Genomic DNA, 19,318 nt, shown 5'->3' with positions numbered 1-19,318 from the left:
GAGCACCCAGAGAATCAACCTAAATGGATTAATGTGAGGACAGAGAAGAAATTACTTTAGTTGTTTCCCTAATTCGATTCAATTTATTTTTATACGGCATTTCCATAGTGAGCATCTCGCAGCTGCGTCACCCAGAAGAGGAATAATGCAGCAAGGCTCTTCTGGCAGGAGTGCTCAGCAGAACAGGCAGCACAGCAGAGGAAGGAATATGAGTGCTGGCCTTGAGGATTTGATTTGCCAAATCATCAGGAAATCACATGCCTCTTTTGTTTTTTTTCTCTCTCTCTTTGTTTGTTCCCGATTTTACTAATTTCCCCAGGCTTTCCTCAAACCATCTCCATAAATACTGAGGCTGATTCCAGCCTCACACTGCTTTTATAGCACTGTAACTCTGAGCTCACACTGCTTTTACACTGGTGCAGCTCCACTTATTTCAACTGAGTAAATTCCTGATTTATGTTTGTGGAAACGACAGCAGAAATAGGCCCATGGTTTTCCCTTGGAGCAATGCCTGGCTCCCACCGGGGTGGGGAAGAGGAAGATCAGGTCCCTTGCAGTGCAAATGATGGAGAAAACTGACAGTAAATTACTCCTTGACTTTCAAAAAGACTTTTATAAAATGTTCTGTATTGTCAAAGTTAAAAATGGTAAGAGATCATCTGCAAGGCAGGGCTGGACATGTGTTTGATGGAGGGTGGGTTGTTTTTCCCCTCTGCTTTTTTGGGGGAAAATCAGCACCCCTTCCTCACTCCAATTTCACTCATTTGTGCAGAAAGTCTTCCTTGGTCTGTCCACCAAGAGCCTCGTGCTTTGGAATAAATTGAAATGTGGCCATCCATCAGGTCCCTTGCAATGCAAATGATGGAGAAAACTGACATTAAATGACACCTGGACTTCAAAAAGACTTTTGCCTTCTTTTATAAAATGTTCTGCATTGTCACAGTTAAAAATGGGAAGAGATCGTCTGCAAGGGAGCCCTGGACATGTGGTTGATGGAGAGTGAGTTGCTGTTCCTCTCTACATTTTTGGAGAAAATCAGCACCTCTTCCTCACCCCAATTTCACCCATTTGTGCACAAGCTCTTCCTTGGTCTGTGTGCTTGGTGCTTTGGATTAAATTGAAATGTGGCCATCCTGCTAGCTTTAAAATATTTAAATGTAATCCTGGGGAATGCAATCCCTTTGGAGAGGGGTGGGAGAGGTCAGCCTGCAGGCCCACACCCTCGTTAGTGCCAGCACTGTGGGGCCCTCCGCAGAGCCCTGCTAACAGAACTCTAATTAATTTATTTTTAAGGCTCCACACCAGGGAGCTGATCAATGCTTCGCCCTGGGGTCTGCTGTGTTTGGAGCACATTTCACTGCCTTGATTTATTCCCTGTGATGTGGAGGGATGGAGGCAGCATCCCAAACCTCCTGCCCCTGACAGGTGCAGCATCCTTGGAGCAGCACCTCACCCCTGATAGAAGTTTCCTTTCAAAGCAGCTCCCTGCATGGACATCAGACGTTTCTGGGTGTGATCTGGACCCCTGAATCCCGCCCAAACCCTGCTGGGTGACACCAGGCTGTGGCATCCAAGGGACCCTGAGCTGGGCTGCCCACCCTGGCAAGTGTCACCTTCCCTTGGTTCTGCTCACAGGGAAATCCAGGGCCTGGTGTAATTTATGGATGTAGCAGCCAGTGGTTTCTCATGGATTTAAGGGGTTTTCCCCTCTGTTTTTGCTCCAGGGGCAGAGATGGGGAGATCAAGGCAGGCTGGCAGTCAGCAGGGAAGTGACCTTTGCTGCTTTGGAAGTGATGGAAAAGACATTTTTACTCAGATGTGGGGCTGGTTTTGTGGCCAGGGCTCCCTCAGCTCCCACCAGCCCCTGAGGAGCTTTTTGAGGTGTGTGGTGGCCAAAGAGCAAATCCCTTGGGGCCAGGGGTGTCACTCCCAGCTCTTCTTTGCTCCAGCCCACGTAAACCCGGATGTCCATGGAAGGTTCCTGGTGCCTTTTTCCACTCTCCTGCTGCTGCTCCTGTCCTCCAGCAGACCCTGGCTGGGCAGGCTTTGGGTGTGCAAGGCCAGGAAAGGAAAGGAATAAGATTTAGATGTCCCACTGGCATTTCTGAGTGCCAGAACCCCCCTTGGCAAGCCCAGTGAGCATCACCCTGCGTGGCTGCATTGTTTCTGCAGGGCTGTGCTGATTTATCCTGGCTGAGGACCCTTTGCCACGGGCCAGATTTCACACCCAGAGTGGCACCACTGCCCTGAGCCCCTCTCTTGCTGCTTTCTGCCTTTTTTCTGCTCCCTGCACTCAGAGGAAGCACCACCAGGACCCTCCCAGCCTCCACAACAGCCCAGGGACCCTTTGCCCTCCCCAGGCAGCCCCAGGGGGATGAGATGCCACAGCCTGACATCAGCAGAGTAAAATATGGCCCTGGCAGTAATCTGAGAGAATGTGATGGTAATTTGGGCTGGGGGGAGGAGAGGAGGAGGCATTGAAAAAAGGAGGCATTGAAAGTACACTTCCTTTCAGTGCATTGCTGGGAAGAGCATTAGGAAAACCACTAGATTATTTTTCACATTCTTCAGTGCAAAACTACTGCATTTTATGACCACTATCAATAACAGCTATCATATTACTAATGCTACAGTTGCCACATATATAATATTTAAATCACATTTGTGGCTGACAGAGACCTATGGATATTCTCCATCCCAACAGGCTATTACAGTTCATATCATGTCTGTCATATAAATATTATGAATCATTTCCCACTATCTTTATGGGGGCTACATTGACATCATCAAAAAAGGCTCTGGGTACTGCTGGATACTGCATATTTATATACACCTTATGTATATGTATGTGAATGGAGGGAGATTTATGCCACAATCACGGGTAATAAATGCCCATGATAAAGCATATTATCTTCACACTTCATTTGCAAAGTGTTTTGTATGCAGGGACCAGGGGAAGGCCAGCAGAGGAGCTGTGTCTGAGTGACTGAGTCACATCCTCAAAAGCCTTGGTGTGAATCAGGTGGTGTCTGTGCCACGCTGAGCAGGCTGGGCTGAGCTCCAGATGCTGCCCTGGCACTGCCTGGGCTTCCATCAGGGAGGGTTTGGCTGCTGTGGCACTGCCAGGGTTGGAGATGCTCTATAAATCTCTGCCTTGGTTCCTGGGCTCCCATCACTGAGGGTTTCACTGCTGTGGCACTGCCAGGGTGGGAGATGCTCTGTGAATCTCTGCCTGGGCTCCCATCAGTGAAGGTTTGGCTGCTGTGGCACTGCCAGGGTGGGAGATGCTCTGTAAATCTCACAGCTCATGTGCTGAGTTTCATCTCCCATCCCTTTAATGCTTTTCCTTGCTGGCTTCTCTGGCAGCCAGGTTCCAGCCTGGGTGATGAGCTGGAATAAAGAGATCTCCAGGTGTTAAAAAAGGCAGCAGTAGACTCTCCATTTGTAAAGTCATTTTGCAAAGCAGTTCATTAAACCACTGTCCCTGCAAGCCAGGTGAGACATGCCAAACCCAATCCGCCAGAAAAGCACGAGGAGAGGATGAAACCTCCCTTAGGATTATTCCAGCTGGATCCAGACCAGCCCAGGTGCCCTGAGACCTTTTCCCCAAACCTGTTTTCAGAGCCTGAACACTCTATTAACACTTGTTCTATATGCAGAGACAGACAAGGACAAATGCAGCCTCATGGCTTGGGGTTTGGAGGTCTCTGACAATGTTTAATGCCCAGCTCTGCCTGTGCAAGAGAGGATTTGATCTGAGCAGCGCCCAAAAGAGGAGAGAATGCAGCAACTCTGCCTGTCCTGGCGTGGGAATGAGGCTCTCCAGCAGATCAAATAAATCATGAGCATCTCACTTCATAAACAAACATCAGCAGCCTGCTAAATGCTGCTGGGAAACAAAACCTGGCAGCACTGACACGAGTGGCTCGTCCTGGAGCTCTGCTGCTTGGTGTCTCCCCCAGGAGCAGGGTGGGTTTGGATGTTGAGGGTGGGTTTGGGTGGGTGGGTTTGGATGTGTCTGAGGGATGCAGGAGCCCCCTCAGCAGCTGGGTGGGTTTGGATGTTGAGGGTGGGTTTGGATGGATGGGTTTGGATGTGTCTGAGGGATGCTGAGGGTCTTGGCATGGCTCTGTTCAGGGAATAACTCCACTTTCAGGCTCCAGAGTCTGTCCCCCAAAGACTTCTTGTGTCTTTCTCTCTTTCCTAATGGAAAAAAAGCAGGTTGTGAGCTCCTCTTGCCCCTCAGAGCACAAGGTAGGTGCTGTCCTGAAGAGCCACAGACCCAGGCAGGAAATTGCACAGTGCAGGGACTTTTCTGCTGTAATTCTGCTGGGACATGCAGGGAATACAAATCCTTGTCCTGCATCAGTGACTTTGGGAGAGCAGCTTGCTGGAGGGGAGGACAAGCCTGGGACGGTCCCCCAAACTCTGCAGGGATGGAAGGAGTCTCTCCTTGGCTGGGTTTGGTTCTCAGGTCACTGGAGCCCCACACTGCCTGGCCACAGCCACCCCTGCTCCCACATCTGGCACCTCTGGGCACCTGTCCCAGCCTCCACGTGCAGCCAGAGGGGGAACCCAGACACAGCCCATGAGCTCCTTCCGTTCTTTCTCACTCAGGTTTTGCATTTATTCTTTCTTTAATTCGTAACAAAATGCAGCCAGGCAGGAAAATAGATTTAATTTTTTTTCCTAACTGTGCAGGAGGGTATAAAACAGTAGGGGAAGCACAGCAGGTTTTGCTTTTGTGCCCTGTCAGATAATTCAGGGTTATGGACAAGAAAAGCTGGAACCACTTAGGAAAAAAATCCTAGAGGCTGTGATTTCCAAATTCAAGTGCCCAGTTCTGAACGTGGTCCCAGCTCCCAAAACAAAATAAGTCTCTATGTATTAAGTGTTTTAGTAGTTATATTAGTGGTAATACCCTGTATACTTCAGTGTGTGCGACAAATGATGAACAAAACTATCAAAGAAGTTTTTATTATACAAGAAAAAGAAATAAGAAACAAATTCACAGAGAGTTCTCGAAATCTCACAGAGATAGTAAATGAAAGTATAGACATAAAAGAAAGTTTTGAATTAAGTGCCTGTCTCCTGCTGAGGCCCACGAGCACCTGCATCCCTTTGCCCCAAAGGGATGGCAATGGGGTGGGAGTGTGGATGGAAGGAGAAGCCTTTGCCTGATTGATTTATGTGATGAACACAGCATCCCTCCCTGCCAAATGCAGCCAGCACTGAGAGCTGAGGCCAGGCACCCCTAAATAATCCCATTTATCAGCCTGCCTTCCCCAGGAGCTGAAGGGTGCTGGCATCACCCAAGGGTGCAGAGGAGCTGCATTTTGCCAAGCCAGCTCTCCCAGCCTGCACAGGACCTTCAAGCATCCCTGCACCAACCAGATGCACAAGGCAAGGAGCTGCCAAAATCACCTGAATGTGCCCCCCCATGATGATTGAAATCCTTGCTGGGAAGTGCCAGGCTGAAGGTGAGCACAGCATTAGGCAGCTTATTAAATTAATGGTGCATTAAAGAACTCAGGGGAGGTGGAAGGGAGGGGAAAGGGAAAGAGAGGGTTTGTAACATCACAGAAATATCCTGGCTTACCTTCTGGCATCTTCAAGAGACTGGAAATGTGGGACTGCATCCAGCTGCCTTCTCTGGGGCAAAATTCCTTTGGCTTCTGTGGGAGGTTTTACTCAAATAAGGAGTGCAGGATCAGACCTGTTATTGTCACTGCAATTAACATTTAGATCCACATCTAACATGAACTGTTACAGCCTGGTTAGGGAGAAATTTAATTTGCTCCAAACAGCTTGATGGGAGAGGAGCATGAAATGTCCTGGTTATGGTAATTTGGTGTGTTGGGAGCCTGCAAAGGTGGATTTGTGGCTCTGGTAACCCTGGTAGCTGAGCCTGCTTGGGGATGGGGCTTTGGGGCCACATCCCCGGCCCTGTGTTGGGGATGGACACACTCAGAGCCCCAAAGGCCTTGGGCCAGGCAGGTGAGAGCCAGCTCTGCCCTGAGCTGTGTTTGCCCTTATCAGACACATGAGCTTTAGTTTGTCTATTAGGAAACCCATTTCTACCTTTGAGCTGTCAGTCTGTACACAGATAACCACGAAATCTGTGATTTTTGCACTCTTAGAGACTTTGAACCTGCTTTTTCTGACAACTCCCAACTTTCATTTATTTCCTTGCTTATTTCCTTTTTTCCCCCCCTTTTTCCCCAGGAGTTGATGTAACTCACCCTTAAAAATGACTTGGAGATGAAACTTGGCATTTAAGGTCCCAGCCCGGGAGCAAATGAAGTTACCAGTTATAAACACACACCAAAATCTGTTTGGACATGCTGAAATTACAGGAGCAGAGGATTAAAAGGATCCAAGACGCTTTATTTAGTTTTAACTTCTGCAGCTCCACCTGAGTGTCAGTTTGCAGCCACAGACACAAGATTGGTCCTTTTTGCTGTTTTTATTCTTCGGGTGGGTTGCAATGGATCCGGAATTTTTATTCTAAAGGAAATGGATTGGTGAAGGGTCCCAAATTGGGATCCTGGGGTGTTGCCAGCTGTGTACCCCTCATCCAACCATCCCCACGTGGTTCTGCCTTGCAGGAAGGGTAGGATCTTGTGTTCTCCTACAAACAGAAGAGTTGTAGGAGAAATCCAGGTGTTGAGGGCCTTTCTAGAGCCTTTCCTGTGTGGCTGGAGATGCCACAGTGCCAGGCAGGAGATGGAGTGATAAGAGGACACACGATGGCAGATAAGAGGCCTCGCTTTTCCAGGAGGAGCTGCCTGCCTGCTGATATTTCTGGCATGAGACACTTTGCCAATTAAATCTTGTGTTCTCCTACAAACAGAAGAGTTGTAGGAGAAATTCAAGTGTTGGGGGCCTTTCCTGTGTGGCTGGAGATGCCACAGTGCCAGGCAAGAGATGGAGTGATAAGAGGATACACCATAGCAGATAAGAGGCCTCACTTTTCCAGGACGAGCTGCTCGAGACACTTTGCCAATTAAATCTTGTGTTCTACAAACAGAAGAGTTGTAGGAGAAATTCAAGTGTTGAGGGCCTTTCTAGAGCCTTTCCTGTGTGGCTGGAGATGCCACAGTGCCAGGCAGGAGATGGAGTGATAAGAGGACACACGATGGCAGATAAGAGGCCTCGCTTTTCCAGGAGGAGCTCGCTGATATTTCTGGCACGAGACACTTTGCCAATTAAAGAATAAATCAGGGCAGATAAGGCTGGGGAGCGTTCCACGGATGTGCCACACAGGGAGAACATCTGGGACACCCCTGATCGTCCCAGCCACCCCAGTGCACTCCCTGCAGGAGGGTTGGCCCTGCTCTGGGAGCTACCTGTGCCAGCAGCAGCTGTCCCTGGTGTCACTGGAGCCTCGCTGAGTGCCCAGCCTGGCTCCCCAGCGTGTGTGAGAGCAGCTGCAGCGTGGCCCCAGCCTGTTTGTTATGCATGTTACCGCCGTGCAAAGCGAGGGGTCGATACCGTGTTTAATATGCTTCATGCATAGTGGAGTCGCTCTGGTCCATCAAGCTGCTAATACACATTCTTACAGGGCTGAGTATCATTTATTAAACCTGGAGGCCTGCCTGGCAAGGGGGGCCGGGGCTCTGGGGAGCGGCCAGGGGTGGGACCAGGGCTGGGGAGGTGAGAGTTTGCGGAGGAGCTGCACAGACACATACACACACACATACACACATGCACAGAGAGTTGTTTGTTGTGTCTCACGGATGGGAAATGGAATAAATCGTGCTCTGAGCGCTGCCCGCGCTGTGACACAGCCTGGGGACAGGCAGGGCTCCGGGGCTGGGCACAGCTGGCATTGCTCAGCATCACCCTGGGAACCCCTCTGCTCCCCCTCCCGCTGCAGCCCCGCGCACATCTTCTTTTTTCCTCTTTTTTCTCTTTCCCTCTTCTTTCCTCACCTCTTTTCCCTTCCTGCTCTTTCCCATCTTTTTTCCTCTCCTTTTCCTTCTCTTTACCCTCGTTTATTTCCCTTCTATTTCTGCTCTTCTTTCCTTCTCTCTTTCCTCTCTCCTTTCCTCCTCTCGTTTTCCTCCCTTCCTCCCCATCTCTAATTTCCCCTTCTCACCACCTCTGGTTTTTTTCCCTCCTCCCTTTCATTGTATCCTTTCCCCCCTCTCTCCCCACTCTATTTTCCTCCTTTTCCCCATCACTTTAAGAATAAAAAACCCAACACAACCCCAAAAAAACCAAACAAACCCGATCTTTTCCCCTCTCATTTTCCTTTGCTTATTTCCCTTCTATTTCTGCTCTTCTTTCCTTCTCTTTCCCCTCTCCTTGCCTTCTCTCGTTTTCCTCTCCTTTCCCTTCTTCCCACTCTCATCTCCCCCCTTCCTCCACATCTCTAATTACCTCTTCTTTCCTTACCTTTTTTCCCTTCCTGCTCTTTCCCATCTTTTTTCCTCTCCTTTTCCTTCTCTTTTCCCTCGCTTATTTCCCTTCTATTTCTGCTCTTCTTTCCTTCTCTCTTCCCCCTCTCCTTTCCCTTCTCCCCACTCTCATCTCCCCCACTTCTTCTTCACATCTCTAATTTCCCCTTCTCGCCAACTCTTTTTCCCCTCTTTTTTTCCCCCCCCTTTTATTTTATCCTTTCCCCATCTCTAATTTCCCCTTCTCACCACCTCTTTTTTCCCTTTCCCCCTTTTATTTTATCCTTTCCCCATCTCTAATTTCCCCTTCTCACCACCTCTTTTCTCCCTCTTTTTTCCCCTCCTTTTATTTTTCTCTCCCCCCTCTATTTTCCTCCTTTTCCCCATCACTTTAAGAATAAAAAAAAAAAAAAACCCAAAACACAACCCCCTAAAAAAAAAAAAAACCAAACAAAACCACCCAACACCACTAGCGCAGCGCTCTCCGCGGGCCGGCGGGGCGGGCGCGGGGCGGCGCTGCTCGGCTCGGCTCGGCTCGGCTCGGCTCGGCTCGGCTCGGCTCGGCTCGGCTCGGCTCGGCCAGGCTCGGCTCCCCCTGCGCGGGCCCCGGAGTTACATTGTTGGAGTTTGCCACAACTCCGCGGCCTCGGCTGCGCGGGGCCGCCGCTGCGGGGCCGCTGCGGGGCTGCAGCTTCCCCGCTGCCGCTGCCTCCTCCTCCTCCTCCTCCTCCCTTCCTCCCTCCTCCTCCTCCTCCCCGTGGGTGTTTTTTTTTTCTCTCCCCTCCTCCCCTCTCTCCCCCCGCGCTGATTTCCCTCCCCTCCGCCCGCCCTGCCTGTGTGTTTTCGCCGCCGCGCTCGCCGAGCCCCTTGGCATGAGTTAAGCACCAGCCATGGACACCAAACACTTCCTGCCGCTGGGTGAGTTCTGTTCCGAGAGATTCTCCGCTCCTGCCGCGGGGGGTGGGGGGTGCTTGGGCACGATAAAATCAGCGCCTGTCCTGCCGCCTTCCCCCTCCCCCGGCTCCGCTGCCCCTTCCAGCGGCGCGCACCGAGGGCCGGCGGGCGGGGGATGCGCTCGCCCCTTCCCCGGGGAGCCCGGCCCGGCCCCTGCCCCCGGCCCCTGCCGCACACTTGGGATTTTTCTTTTGCTTTGCTGTTGTTTTTATGGTTTTTATTTTTTATTTTTTTTTCTCGTGGCGCAGCCCCGAGAACGGCGGGCCCTGGCTGGGGAGCTGAGCCGAGCCGAGCTGAGCCGAGCCGAGCCGGGCCGGGCCGGGCCGGGCGGGCAGCGGCCCCAGCGGCGCTCGGAACGGGGCAGCGGCAGCGGGCAGAGCCCCCTCCCCGCCCGGGGCCGGCTCTGCTCGGGGCTCGGCAGCGCGCAGCCTGCGCTTCCCCCTCTTGCCTTTCCTCTCGGTTTATTATTTTTTTTTTATTTTTGACTTTTTCTCCTTTTTTTTTTAATTTATTTTTTTTCCCTTCTCCCCGCGGCATCCGGGGCGCGCAGCCGGGCAGGGGGAGGCAGCGCCCGGCTCTCATCGCCGGCTCCCAGCCCCGCCGCGCTTGGGACCCTCCTGCTTTTTTGTTCTTATTTTTTAACCCCCCTCCCCACCCTCTTCTCCTTTTAAAACCTATTTCCAACCGGAGTTTGCCATCGTTTCGGTGACTGAGTCAAGTCCTGGCTTGTAAGGGCGAATGCCTCCTGCGTCTCGCTTCCAGGAGGAGAAGTGATATTGCAGAGCTCGCTGCTCGGGCTGGGGGGAAAGAAAAGTTTGAGCGGAGTGGCCTGGCGCCAGTCCGGGCTCGGGGAACGGGGCAGAGCGCTGCCATCCCTGTCCCCGCTCAGCCCCGGGGCTCCCAGCCTGCCCATGGCCAGCCCGACCGTCCCTGCTGGGCTTTAAATCTGTGCTCAGCCTCCCCAGCCTGCCGCTGCTGTGGTTTGGTTCTTTCTTTGGATTCTTTCTTCCTCTTGTTGTTGTTGTTTTTTTTATTGTGTTGTTGTTGTTTTTTTTGCTCGTTTTGTTGACAAATTGCAATTTCAGTTGTTCCTTTCAAATACAAACAGCCATCGCAAGGTTTTCCCTGCAAGCTGAGCTCGCTGAGAGGCTTTTCCAGGGTTGTGGTGGTCTGGGGGGCTTTGGCAGGGACACGCTGGCACTGTGGGCTGGCAGAGCTGTGGGTGGCATCTCTGTGCCCCCCAAAAATCCAATTTTCACAGTGCCCCTCGTTGTCTGGGCTGGGAGATGCTGCTGGGGCCAAAAGCATCTCTCACCTGCAGTGTGTCCCTGGTTCCAAACCAAGGCAGCTCCTTTTGGCTGGGTCCAGTGCAGCTTTTGGGGCTCATCCCAGCAGAAGGGGCCTCTCTTGCCCCACTGGAGTGGTTTAAGTTTGGGGGGATTCGCATTTCCTTGGATGCTTTTGTAGAAGGCAATCCAAATCTCTGTTATCCGGGCAGGCTCAGGCCTCTGTGTACATGAACTGTGTTTTCTGTCAGTCCTGAACTCTCTTGTTATGCTGTAAATGCTGAAAAATTACATTGTGTTATTAGTCAGGGTGGTTTGAGGGGGTAGGAGGGGGAGAGTCTGTGATTGCTGGCTCGGGGAAGGGTTTTCACACTGGTGCAAGTGGAAAACAACTGATTTATCTGCTCGTTTAGAAATGAGAAATTTCGAATTTAGAAAATTTCGAAATTTTCACGCTGGTGCAAGTGGAAACCAACTGATTTATCTGCTCATTTAGAAATGGGGCTGTGCCACACACTGTGCAGCATCCCCATGGAAAACAGGGCATCCCCCCAGGACAGCCCTGCTGGGGGAGGTTAAAACTTCTCATCCTTGTCTCAGGAGCAAATCCATCTGTCTGTGGGAGCTGTTTGGGGTGTGTGGCATGGGATTGTGCTGGAGAAACTCCCAAACTTTATGTGCTGGTTTTTGGTCGCTGATTATTGGGAAAAATCCCTTTGGCTGCAAGGGTTGCTGCAGGTTTTGGAGGGGAGATCTTAGTCCTGCTGAGGTTGTGTCTAAAAGATTGTGAGCAGTTTGTAGGATTAAAGGGAATGTGAGCTGAGACCTTCAGCTCACAAATGTGAAGTTCCCAGTGAAACCAGAGCAGAGCTGGATCAGCCATGGGGCCTCTTTAGAGGCAGCTTGGTGCAAACCCCACCAGCTCCCAGCTTTTCAGGGTCCTGGGGTGTTTCACCAACCCTGTCTCGTGTCATTTTTAGGAGCTGGTGCTGGAAAAACCCAGGGCAGAAAACCAGCCCAGCTTGTGGGGTTTGTTCTGCACACCAGCACAGGCCTGAGCTGGGGAACAGCAGCAGCACAGCCAAAATTCTGCTCCATTGCTGTGTCCCCATCAAAATCCCAAAATTCTGCTCCATTGCTGTGTCCCCATCAAAATCCCAAAATTCTGCTCCATTGCTGTGTCCCCATCAAAATCCCAAAATTCTGCTCCATTGCTGTGTCCCCATCAAAATCCCAAAATTCTGCTCCATTGCTGTGTCCCCATCAAAATCCCAGCAACAACACAGCCAAAATTCTGCTCCATTGCTGTGTCCCCATCAAAATCCCAGCAGCAGCACAGCCAAAATTTTACTCCATTGCTGCATCCCCATCAAAATCCCAAAATTCTACTCCATTCCTGTGTCCCCATCAAAATCCCAAAATTCTGCTCCATTCCTGTGTCCCTATCAAAATCCCAGCAGCAGCACAGCCAAAATTCTGCTCCATTCCTGTGTCCCCATCAAAATCCCAAAATTCTGCTCCATTCCTGTGTCCCCATCAAAATCCCAGCAGCAGCACAGCCAAAATTCGTCTCCATTGCTGTGTCCCCATCAAAATCCCAGCTCAGTCTGGCCCAGCAGGGCCAACCTGGTGGTTCCTGGCCAAGTCCTGCCCGTGCTTAGACTGAGATAACCCCGCTGATGTCATGGCTGGAAGTGTGGCCAGCACTGGGCACTTTTAATAGTAGTATCTCATTTTCCTGCTTCTCTGGAGAGCTGCTGGCAGATGCCAGCCAGAGGCTCCCCATGTGAGAACAGCACGTCCCTGGGCATCTCCCAGGCTGGCTGCTGTCACCTGTGTGCCACCCCAGTGCCAGGACAGCCTGCAGCCTGGCACGGGCATGTGGCACAGGTACCTCCACAGATCTGGAGGGGCTTAAAACCCCTCAGGGTCCAGCAGATGCTGCCTTAGAGCTATTTGGAGTTATAGTCCTGCTTTTGCTAGGCTTAGCTTGTTTAGGGCTGTCCAGTTTTTGGTACTTTGTGTTGTGCCAGGTGTCCAGGAGGAGGAGAAAATGTGGAAAATGTGAAGTTTACGTTTTCTACAAAAATGTAGAAAAATGTAGAAAAAATCTGTGGTGGCATGCATGGGCTGAGGTCAGGCTTTCACAGGGCACTGATGTGCCAACCAAGGACTCGTTTCTTCAGGTTCTCTGCCTTTTACAACCCTCTCAGTGCTTTGCTTTCCCTTTGCCCATTCCCTGGGCATCTCTGGGGAGGAAAACAGGGATGCTGAGCTCAAGGGAGGCTCAGCTTGGTGGAGGAAGAAACAGTGAATGGGTGTGTGAGTGTTTCCCTCCGGAGGTCACTGCAGCAGGCTGGAACCTCCGTGTGTGTGTGTGTGTGTCCCCCTGTCTGTGTGTCCCTCTCAGCCGTGCCAGGCCCAGCTGCAGCTGCTCAGGATGTGGGGTGAGCACTGTCCGTGCTGTGCTCAGGGCTGGAGCTGCAGCATTTCCGAGGAAAACAGCAAAACAAGCCCTGTACATCCAGCTGGGACAGCCCAGGGTGCTTGGTGAGCATCCATGAGCCTGGAGAGCTCCTGTGTGGATTGAGAGCTCACCACGATGCTCAATCCTGCTCTAGATGCCCTCAGGAATCAGCAGCTGGTGTGACAATGTGCAGGGAGGAGAGCTGAGGGGTGTGGGGAGCATCTGAGCGTCCCATTGAGGGAGGAAAAATCCTCTGTCCCACACCTGGCTGGCTCCATGAGGAGCAGGAGGTGAAGCCTGGTTTGTCCTGGTCTCTCTTTTAGGGCTCAACCTCTTGTTGTCACATACAGAACAAGCTGGGAAGGAATTTTTGCCTTTTCCAGAATTGTGGCAGTGAAATAAATCAGAGCGTCCCTGAGTTTATTCCACATCGTCCTGCTGGGCTTGGAGGGAGCGTTTGTGTTTCTCAAATTTAGGGTATTTTATTTATTTAAAAGAGAGCGGGGGAGAAAGCCACAGAATTTGAGTTATTCATTGCAAATATTATTATTGGCATTTTGCTCCTGTTGAGGGGAAAAAAAAAAAAACCAACAAGGGGGAATCAAAACATTTCACTGGAAAATACACCCTGGCTTTGTCCCACCCACATCTTCAAGGCAAAAATAAATATTTATTAAGAAATGGGTTAAAAACCTTTTTGTTGAGTATTGTTTTCTGGGAGCAGGGGTGGGTTGCCATATGCCACTGGGCTGAATTTTGGATTTTTTAGGGTTTTTTGCAGGATGGTTAAGGAGAGAAACAAACAGTGGGTGCTGCAGGGCTTTGGGGTCCTGCCTTGTCTGTGGGCTCTGTGCTCCTCTGAGCATCCTGGTGCCTTTTCCTGGGGATTGTGTGTGCTCAGAGTATTCCCTGAGGCTCCCAGCTGCCTGAAATCCCCAAATCATTCCTGCTATAAATAACCCAGCAGTGAGACAGCAAGAGCTGGTGGCCCTTGGCGAGGCATTGAGCAGGGGTGTGGGGACACTGAGGGGTCCCAGAGGAGCCTCCACTGAGCCAAAGCCTGGGATCCCTCAAAACCCTGCTGGCCAAGTGCTGCAGGGACCTTCCTTGGGAGCTGGGCAGCCTAATTGGGCTCTAATTAATCCTCCTCTGTGGGGAGGGAAGGAGGGAACTGGGGCTTTCCTCGCTCTGACCTGTGCTGTGGAGGAGTCTGGGCATTTCAGTGGGATACTGGGTGATGTGGGCACTCAGGAGGGATGCTCAGAATTGTGGAGGGATGCTCAGAAATCTCAGGGATGCTCAGAAGTGCCAGGGATGCTCAGAATTGTGGAGGGATGCTCAGAATTGTGGAGGGATGCTCAGAAGTGCCAGGGATGCTCAGAAGTGCCAGGGATGCTCAGAATTGTGGAGGGATGCTCAGAAGTGCCAGGGATGCTCAGAATTGTGGAGGGATGATCAGGATTGTGGAGAGATGCTCAGAAATCTCAGGGATGCTCAGAAGTGCCAGGGATGCTCAGAAGTGCCAGGGATGCTCAGCACTTGAGGGATGCTCATTCTGCACGGGATCCATCCCAGCACTCCCCTAATTGCTCCCTAAAAGGCCCAGGTGGGCTCTTGGAGAGTCAGCAGAGCTACAAAAGCAATAAGGGGAGGCAGCCTGGGTGGTTTTATTTTAATTGATTTTGTCAGGAGTTGCTGTATTTTATTACATTTAAAGACTAGAGTCTGGAATAACTTTGAACGTTTGACACGCACACAAAAAGCAGCTTTCTGACATTTTCCTCTTTGCTTGTCTTTTATTTTATTTCTCCCCTCTCCTCCTCCTCAAAGGGAAGCGTGTGCCTGGAGGGAGGACAGAGGAGGAGGAGGGAGGAGCAGTTGTGTCTCTCCAAAGGCTGCTCCGACATCAAGGCAGCGCGGAGCAGATGAAATAATATTGCAAATAAGGATTTAAAAAACCCTACAGAAGGATCCCCGCACATGCCAGCCAGCTCAAACTGCCAGAAGATTTTCAGACAGCAGCAATTTAGCCTGGGAAAATGCACTATTGTTGAGATGGAAACTGGCTGTGAGAACTTGCCTTTTCTGACAAGGTTTGGCTTAGGAAAAGCAAAGCAAAGTCAAGGAAATCAACCTGAGTTTTTATTTAGAGGGGAGGGAGCTTTTCAAAATGGAGGGTGCTTTCTGAGATAAACAGGGAACAATTCCCTTGTGAGAAAGGGAAGAAAGGGCTCAAATTAAGCCCAAATGCAGCTCCTCTCCTTTGAAATTTTGTTTAACGTGGAGTTAAAAAATAATCCTGTTCAAACAGAGCATTGGTGAACACGAAATGCTTGGGCTTTTTTCCCCCCCCCTCCCTTCTCTTTCCCTTTTCCCTTACTGTGATCCACAATAAAAGTTCCAAGGTTGCACCTTGGGGCTGTAATTCTGCTCCCAGCTGTGCCCGTGCCAGCTCCACATCAGCAGGGGATGGATGTTGCCTCCAAAACTCCTCATCTGCCCAAGATGGGGCAGATCCAGGGAGGGAAACTGAGGCACAGGGGAGTGTCAGAGCTGGGAATGGGCCCAGAGCGAGGGTGTGGGGTAGTGAGAGCTGAGCCAGCCCTGCAGAGCTGATCCAGCTGCGGTGGCAGCTCCGCCGAGCTCCACTGGGCCTTGCAGGGTCCAAAACCTCCAAACCCCAAATCCACTCCCCCCCAAAGCTGCTGTTTGGCCCAGGAGCAAAGGAAAGCTCCCAGGTGGGGTTTGTGGGCGAGCCAGGTGCTCCCAAAGCACAGGGCAAGGAGGAAACACCCTAAAGATTTGGGAATTAAACAGCAGGATTTGATTCTGGCATCCCCTTCTGCTCCCTCCCACTGTGCTTGTTGCTCCTTCTTCCAAACCCTGGGGGATTTGATTTTTTTGGTCAAAGACTTTTTTTGGGAGGTTGATATTTGGGTCTTGTCTGATCCTTTCCCTGGATCCCATCAGCTGCAGGATCTCTGCAGAGCCAGGAGATAAAAGGGGCAATCGCACTATTGGGGACCAATAAAATGGTAATGGCATTCCCAGCTGGTTGTTACTTTTCATGGGCTCCTCTTTTGTGGAGTTTTGGCTTTTTTCAGCTTTACAGACTTGGGGAAAAAAGGGAAAAAAGTCCAGGGAGGGGGAGCTGAGCGAGCTCCAGAGATTTACAGCCCCCTCAGCTCCTGGGGCAGATCCTTTGTGCTGCCAGGGGCGGGTTAGGGAGGGATGCCCCATCTCCTTTCAGGAACATTTGATTATTGTTTTTCCATTTCTGGCTGACAAGTGAGTGCTGGAGGAGAGTTGTTTTGCTTTGTTTTTTGTTTTGTTTTTTTTTTTTATTTTCCCTTTGCTGTGAACTCTGTGGGCTGTGCGAGACAATTTTGTTGTGGGCAGCGCGTCTCCTACGTGCCCGTTCCGGAGTGGCAGTGAGGCAATGGCAGTGGTGAGGCAAGAGAGGAAGGAGAAGGGCAGGAGGGGAGAATTTCCAGCCAAAATCCATCCTGAGGCATGGAGATGGTAGGAGAAGGGGTGAAATTCCTGCCAAGATGCACCCTGAGATGTGGAAATGGCAAGGTTGGGATGGCGGAGCTGAGTGAGGGATGCTGCGTGTTGGCAGAGAAGAATTGGATCAGAGAGGCAGAAGCAGAGCCAGGGGCATCACGTGGAGCTGGGGGAGCTGTTTGGCTGCTCCTGGGGGTGGGAAGGATGGGTGAGAGGGGTTTGCCAGTGCTGCAGCTTCCCTGCCCTGCTCCCAAAGACCTGTGTGCAGGTGGGGGCTCTTGGAAAAGAGATATCGGAGATATTCTGTACTGATCATCCTTACCAACCTAAACTGGGCTCCCTTCTGCCCCCAGCCCTTCTTTTTCTGCCCCATTTGTGGGAGATGAGTGTTTTATCAGGCCTGGGAGCTGTGCTGCCGGGTAACTGGCCTGGTGTGGAGTGAGCTTGTTTTTGGTCTTCACTGGCATTGGATGAGGCAGGCTGGGGGTGCATTTCTGGGAGTCACTACGGCAGTTGCTGATGGAAATCCCTGATCCCACACTTCATCCCATCACTGCTGGGGCTCCTACTGGTGACCCTCACACCCCACAGCAGCCCTGTGGGGGATGTTTAATGGCTGAGCAGGAAATAGGGGTTCCAAGGATGGTACCAGGTGATTTGAGCCAGTTGGAAGCCGCTGTCTGGAGCTCTGCACCTGCGTGACCAACCCTCCCTGCTGACCTGCACTTGTTCAAGTGTGACTTTCAATTGATCATAAAAATCCAGCGTGATTCACAGCGCTCCTGCCCTGCAGCCTGCCAGGCTCTGTCTCTCTCATCCTCAGTAGCGTGAGAGAGCAGATTGCCCTCCAGTTCATCCTGCTCAGCCTTAATGGGGAGCCTCTGCTCGCTGGGGCTGCTCCCCACACACACTCCTGGAATATATTAAACACAGTGCCTTAGCATCTTAATTTCTATTTTTTCCCCCTTCAAATATATCAAGAAAACTCCTCTCCAAAGCTCGGGGTGTGGGGAGAAGGGAGGGAGGTGCTGCTCTCCCCTTGTGCGTGCGTGTGGCTCACAGACAGTGAAATTGCACCCTAGAGTTATAAAGCAATTGTCTAGCTCAGCAGCAGAATGAGCATGAAATGGTGCAGAAAGCAACTAAATAAAATTGGGTAAGGCAGATGCATGAAAATAATGACATCTCTATCCTGTAGTCAGGCGCGCTCGCTCTTCCTCGCTGATAAACTTTTATAACAGACTTTGCATTTATTTTCCTGGGAAACTCTCCCTGCCATGGAGATGTGGGGTGAGCCCCTGCATCCCCTCTCATGTTTTTTGGGGCTGTACATCCCTGCCTCTCTCCCCCTGCCTTTCTTTCATTGTTTTTGTTTTCAGAGTGGAATTTTTATGCTCAGTCAAACACCACAGTGATAACCTTTGAGACTTCATTTCCTTTTTGGTGCCCATGCCAGGCTGAGGGAGCTGGTGGTTCTCAGGCTGGCCTCTCATGTCCCATGGAAATGGAATGAAGAGATGCTTTCCTGAGTTTTCTCCTTTTCCCTGTGAGGCTCAGGTTGTTGTGTGGGGTTTAGGACATCACAGCAGGGATGGAACACCAGGTTGGTGCACTGCCTCTGTCATCCCATCAGGGCCACCCGCTCCCACACTCTTTATTTATCCAACTGAGTGGATTAAAATGCTCCCAGTTTGGGCCTGGAGAATTGACTTCAGCTGTGATTCCTCCCCAGCTTTTCCCCTGAGCTGCTGTCCCTGCTCTGACAGTGCCTTGGAGCTGTTGGCCTCAGCTTCCCCATCCACTCCCAGGAAGCTTCCAACACAATCCAATGTTTTGCTCGTTTTGTGCCAGGATCCCCGTGGAGACTGGGAACAAGCAGCTCCTCTTGCCACCCAAGGGGCCCTTTAGGTGACATTAGGGCTGTGTCCCCGCTGTCCTCACGCCCTCCTGCCTCTGATGGCGTGGCTGGGCACTGCTCCACGTGCTTGTGGTGCCAGGGATGCCCTTTGTGGACAGGGTGCTGCCTGCTGTGCAGGGCCTGGATGCTTTGGAGGGCTCGGCACTGAGCTGCTCACGGATTCCTTTCCTTGTCTGCAAGGAAAAACCAGCCCTGGGCTGTGCTGGAGCCTGGGGCTCCCCAGGCAGCTCCTGTGCAGCAGAATCTCCATCTCTGCCTGGGATGTGTCCCTGGGCTCCCAGATTTGCTGCTCCAGTGCCTGCCCATCACACGCAGCCCGGCGTGGATCCCATGGGTGGGCTGGAGCTGCGTGCTGGAGCACAACAACACAGAACACAGCATTTTCCCCTCCTCCTGCCAAACCCAGAGCAGGAGGTTTCCCTGCAGGGATTATTCTGGCTCTGGGCAGCTGGATGCCAAAAAAGCCCTGCCAGCTTTTTTGCTGGTGTGGTTCCGCAGCACCGAGGAGGAGGAGGGAAATGCAGGCGTGCAAAAATCAGTGTGAAAGCATAAATCAGGCCAAGAGTGAAAGGTTAAAGAAATCCAGAGGAAGCAGAGCGATGTGTGTGATAGAAAGGGGTTTCCTGTACCTACAGAGGCCACCCAGGCTCCCTTCCTGCCGGGGCAAACCAAAACTTTCTGCACCCCTAAGCAGATTGTGCTTGGCTGCTTGGGCACGCTGTGAGCCAGCTGTGCCAGCCTGGGTGTTAATGCCCTGTGCTTTACAGGCTGCTCTGCCCAGCCC

At 51.5% G+C, this 19,318-nt stretch overlaps 1 protein-coding gene across 1 annotated transcript in view; it reads left to right on the top strand.

Annotated features, from left to right (window-relative positions):
* The first annotated feature begins 8,915 nt into the window (after window positions 1-8,915).
* The window catches only part of RXRA (retinoid X receptor alpha), a 105,960-nt gene continuing 95,557 nt past the window's right edge, over window positions 8,916-19,318 (top strand). Inside the window, exon 1 of the mRNA XM_064727593.1 lies at window positions 8,916-9,320. Within this exon, the coding sequence (XP_064583663.1) occupies window positions 9,293-9,320 (28 nt within the window). The 5' untranslated portion in view covers window positions 8,916-9,292. The remainder of the gene's footprint in view (window positions 9,321-19,318) is intronic.

This window comes from Zonotrichia leucophrys, chromosome 17 (assembly GCF_028769735.1).
Source record: "Zonotrichia leucophrys gambelii isolate GWCS_2022_RI chromosome 17, RI_Zleu_2.0, whole genome shotgun sequence".
Taxonomy (NCBI): Eukaryota; Metazoa; Chordata; class Aves; order Passeriformes; family Passerellidae; genus Zonotrichia; species Zonotrichia leucophrys.
This window is presented reverse-complemented; position numbering and strand designations above follow the sequence as displayed.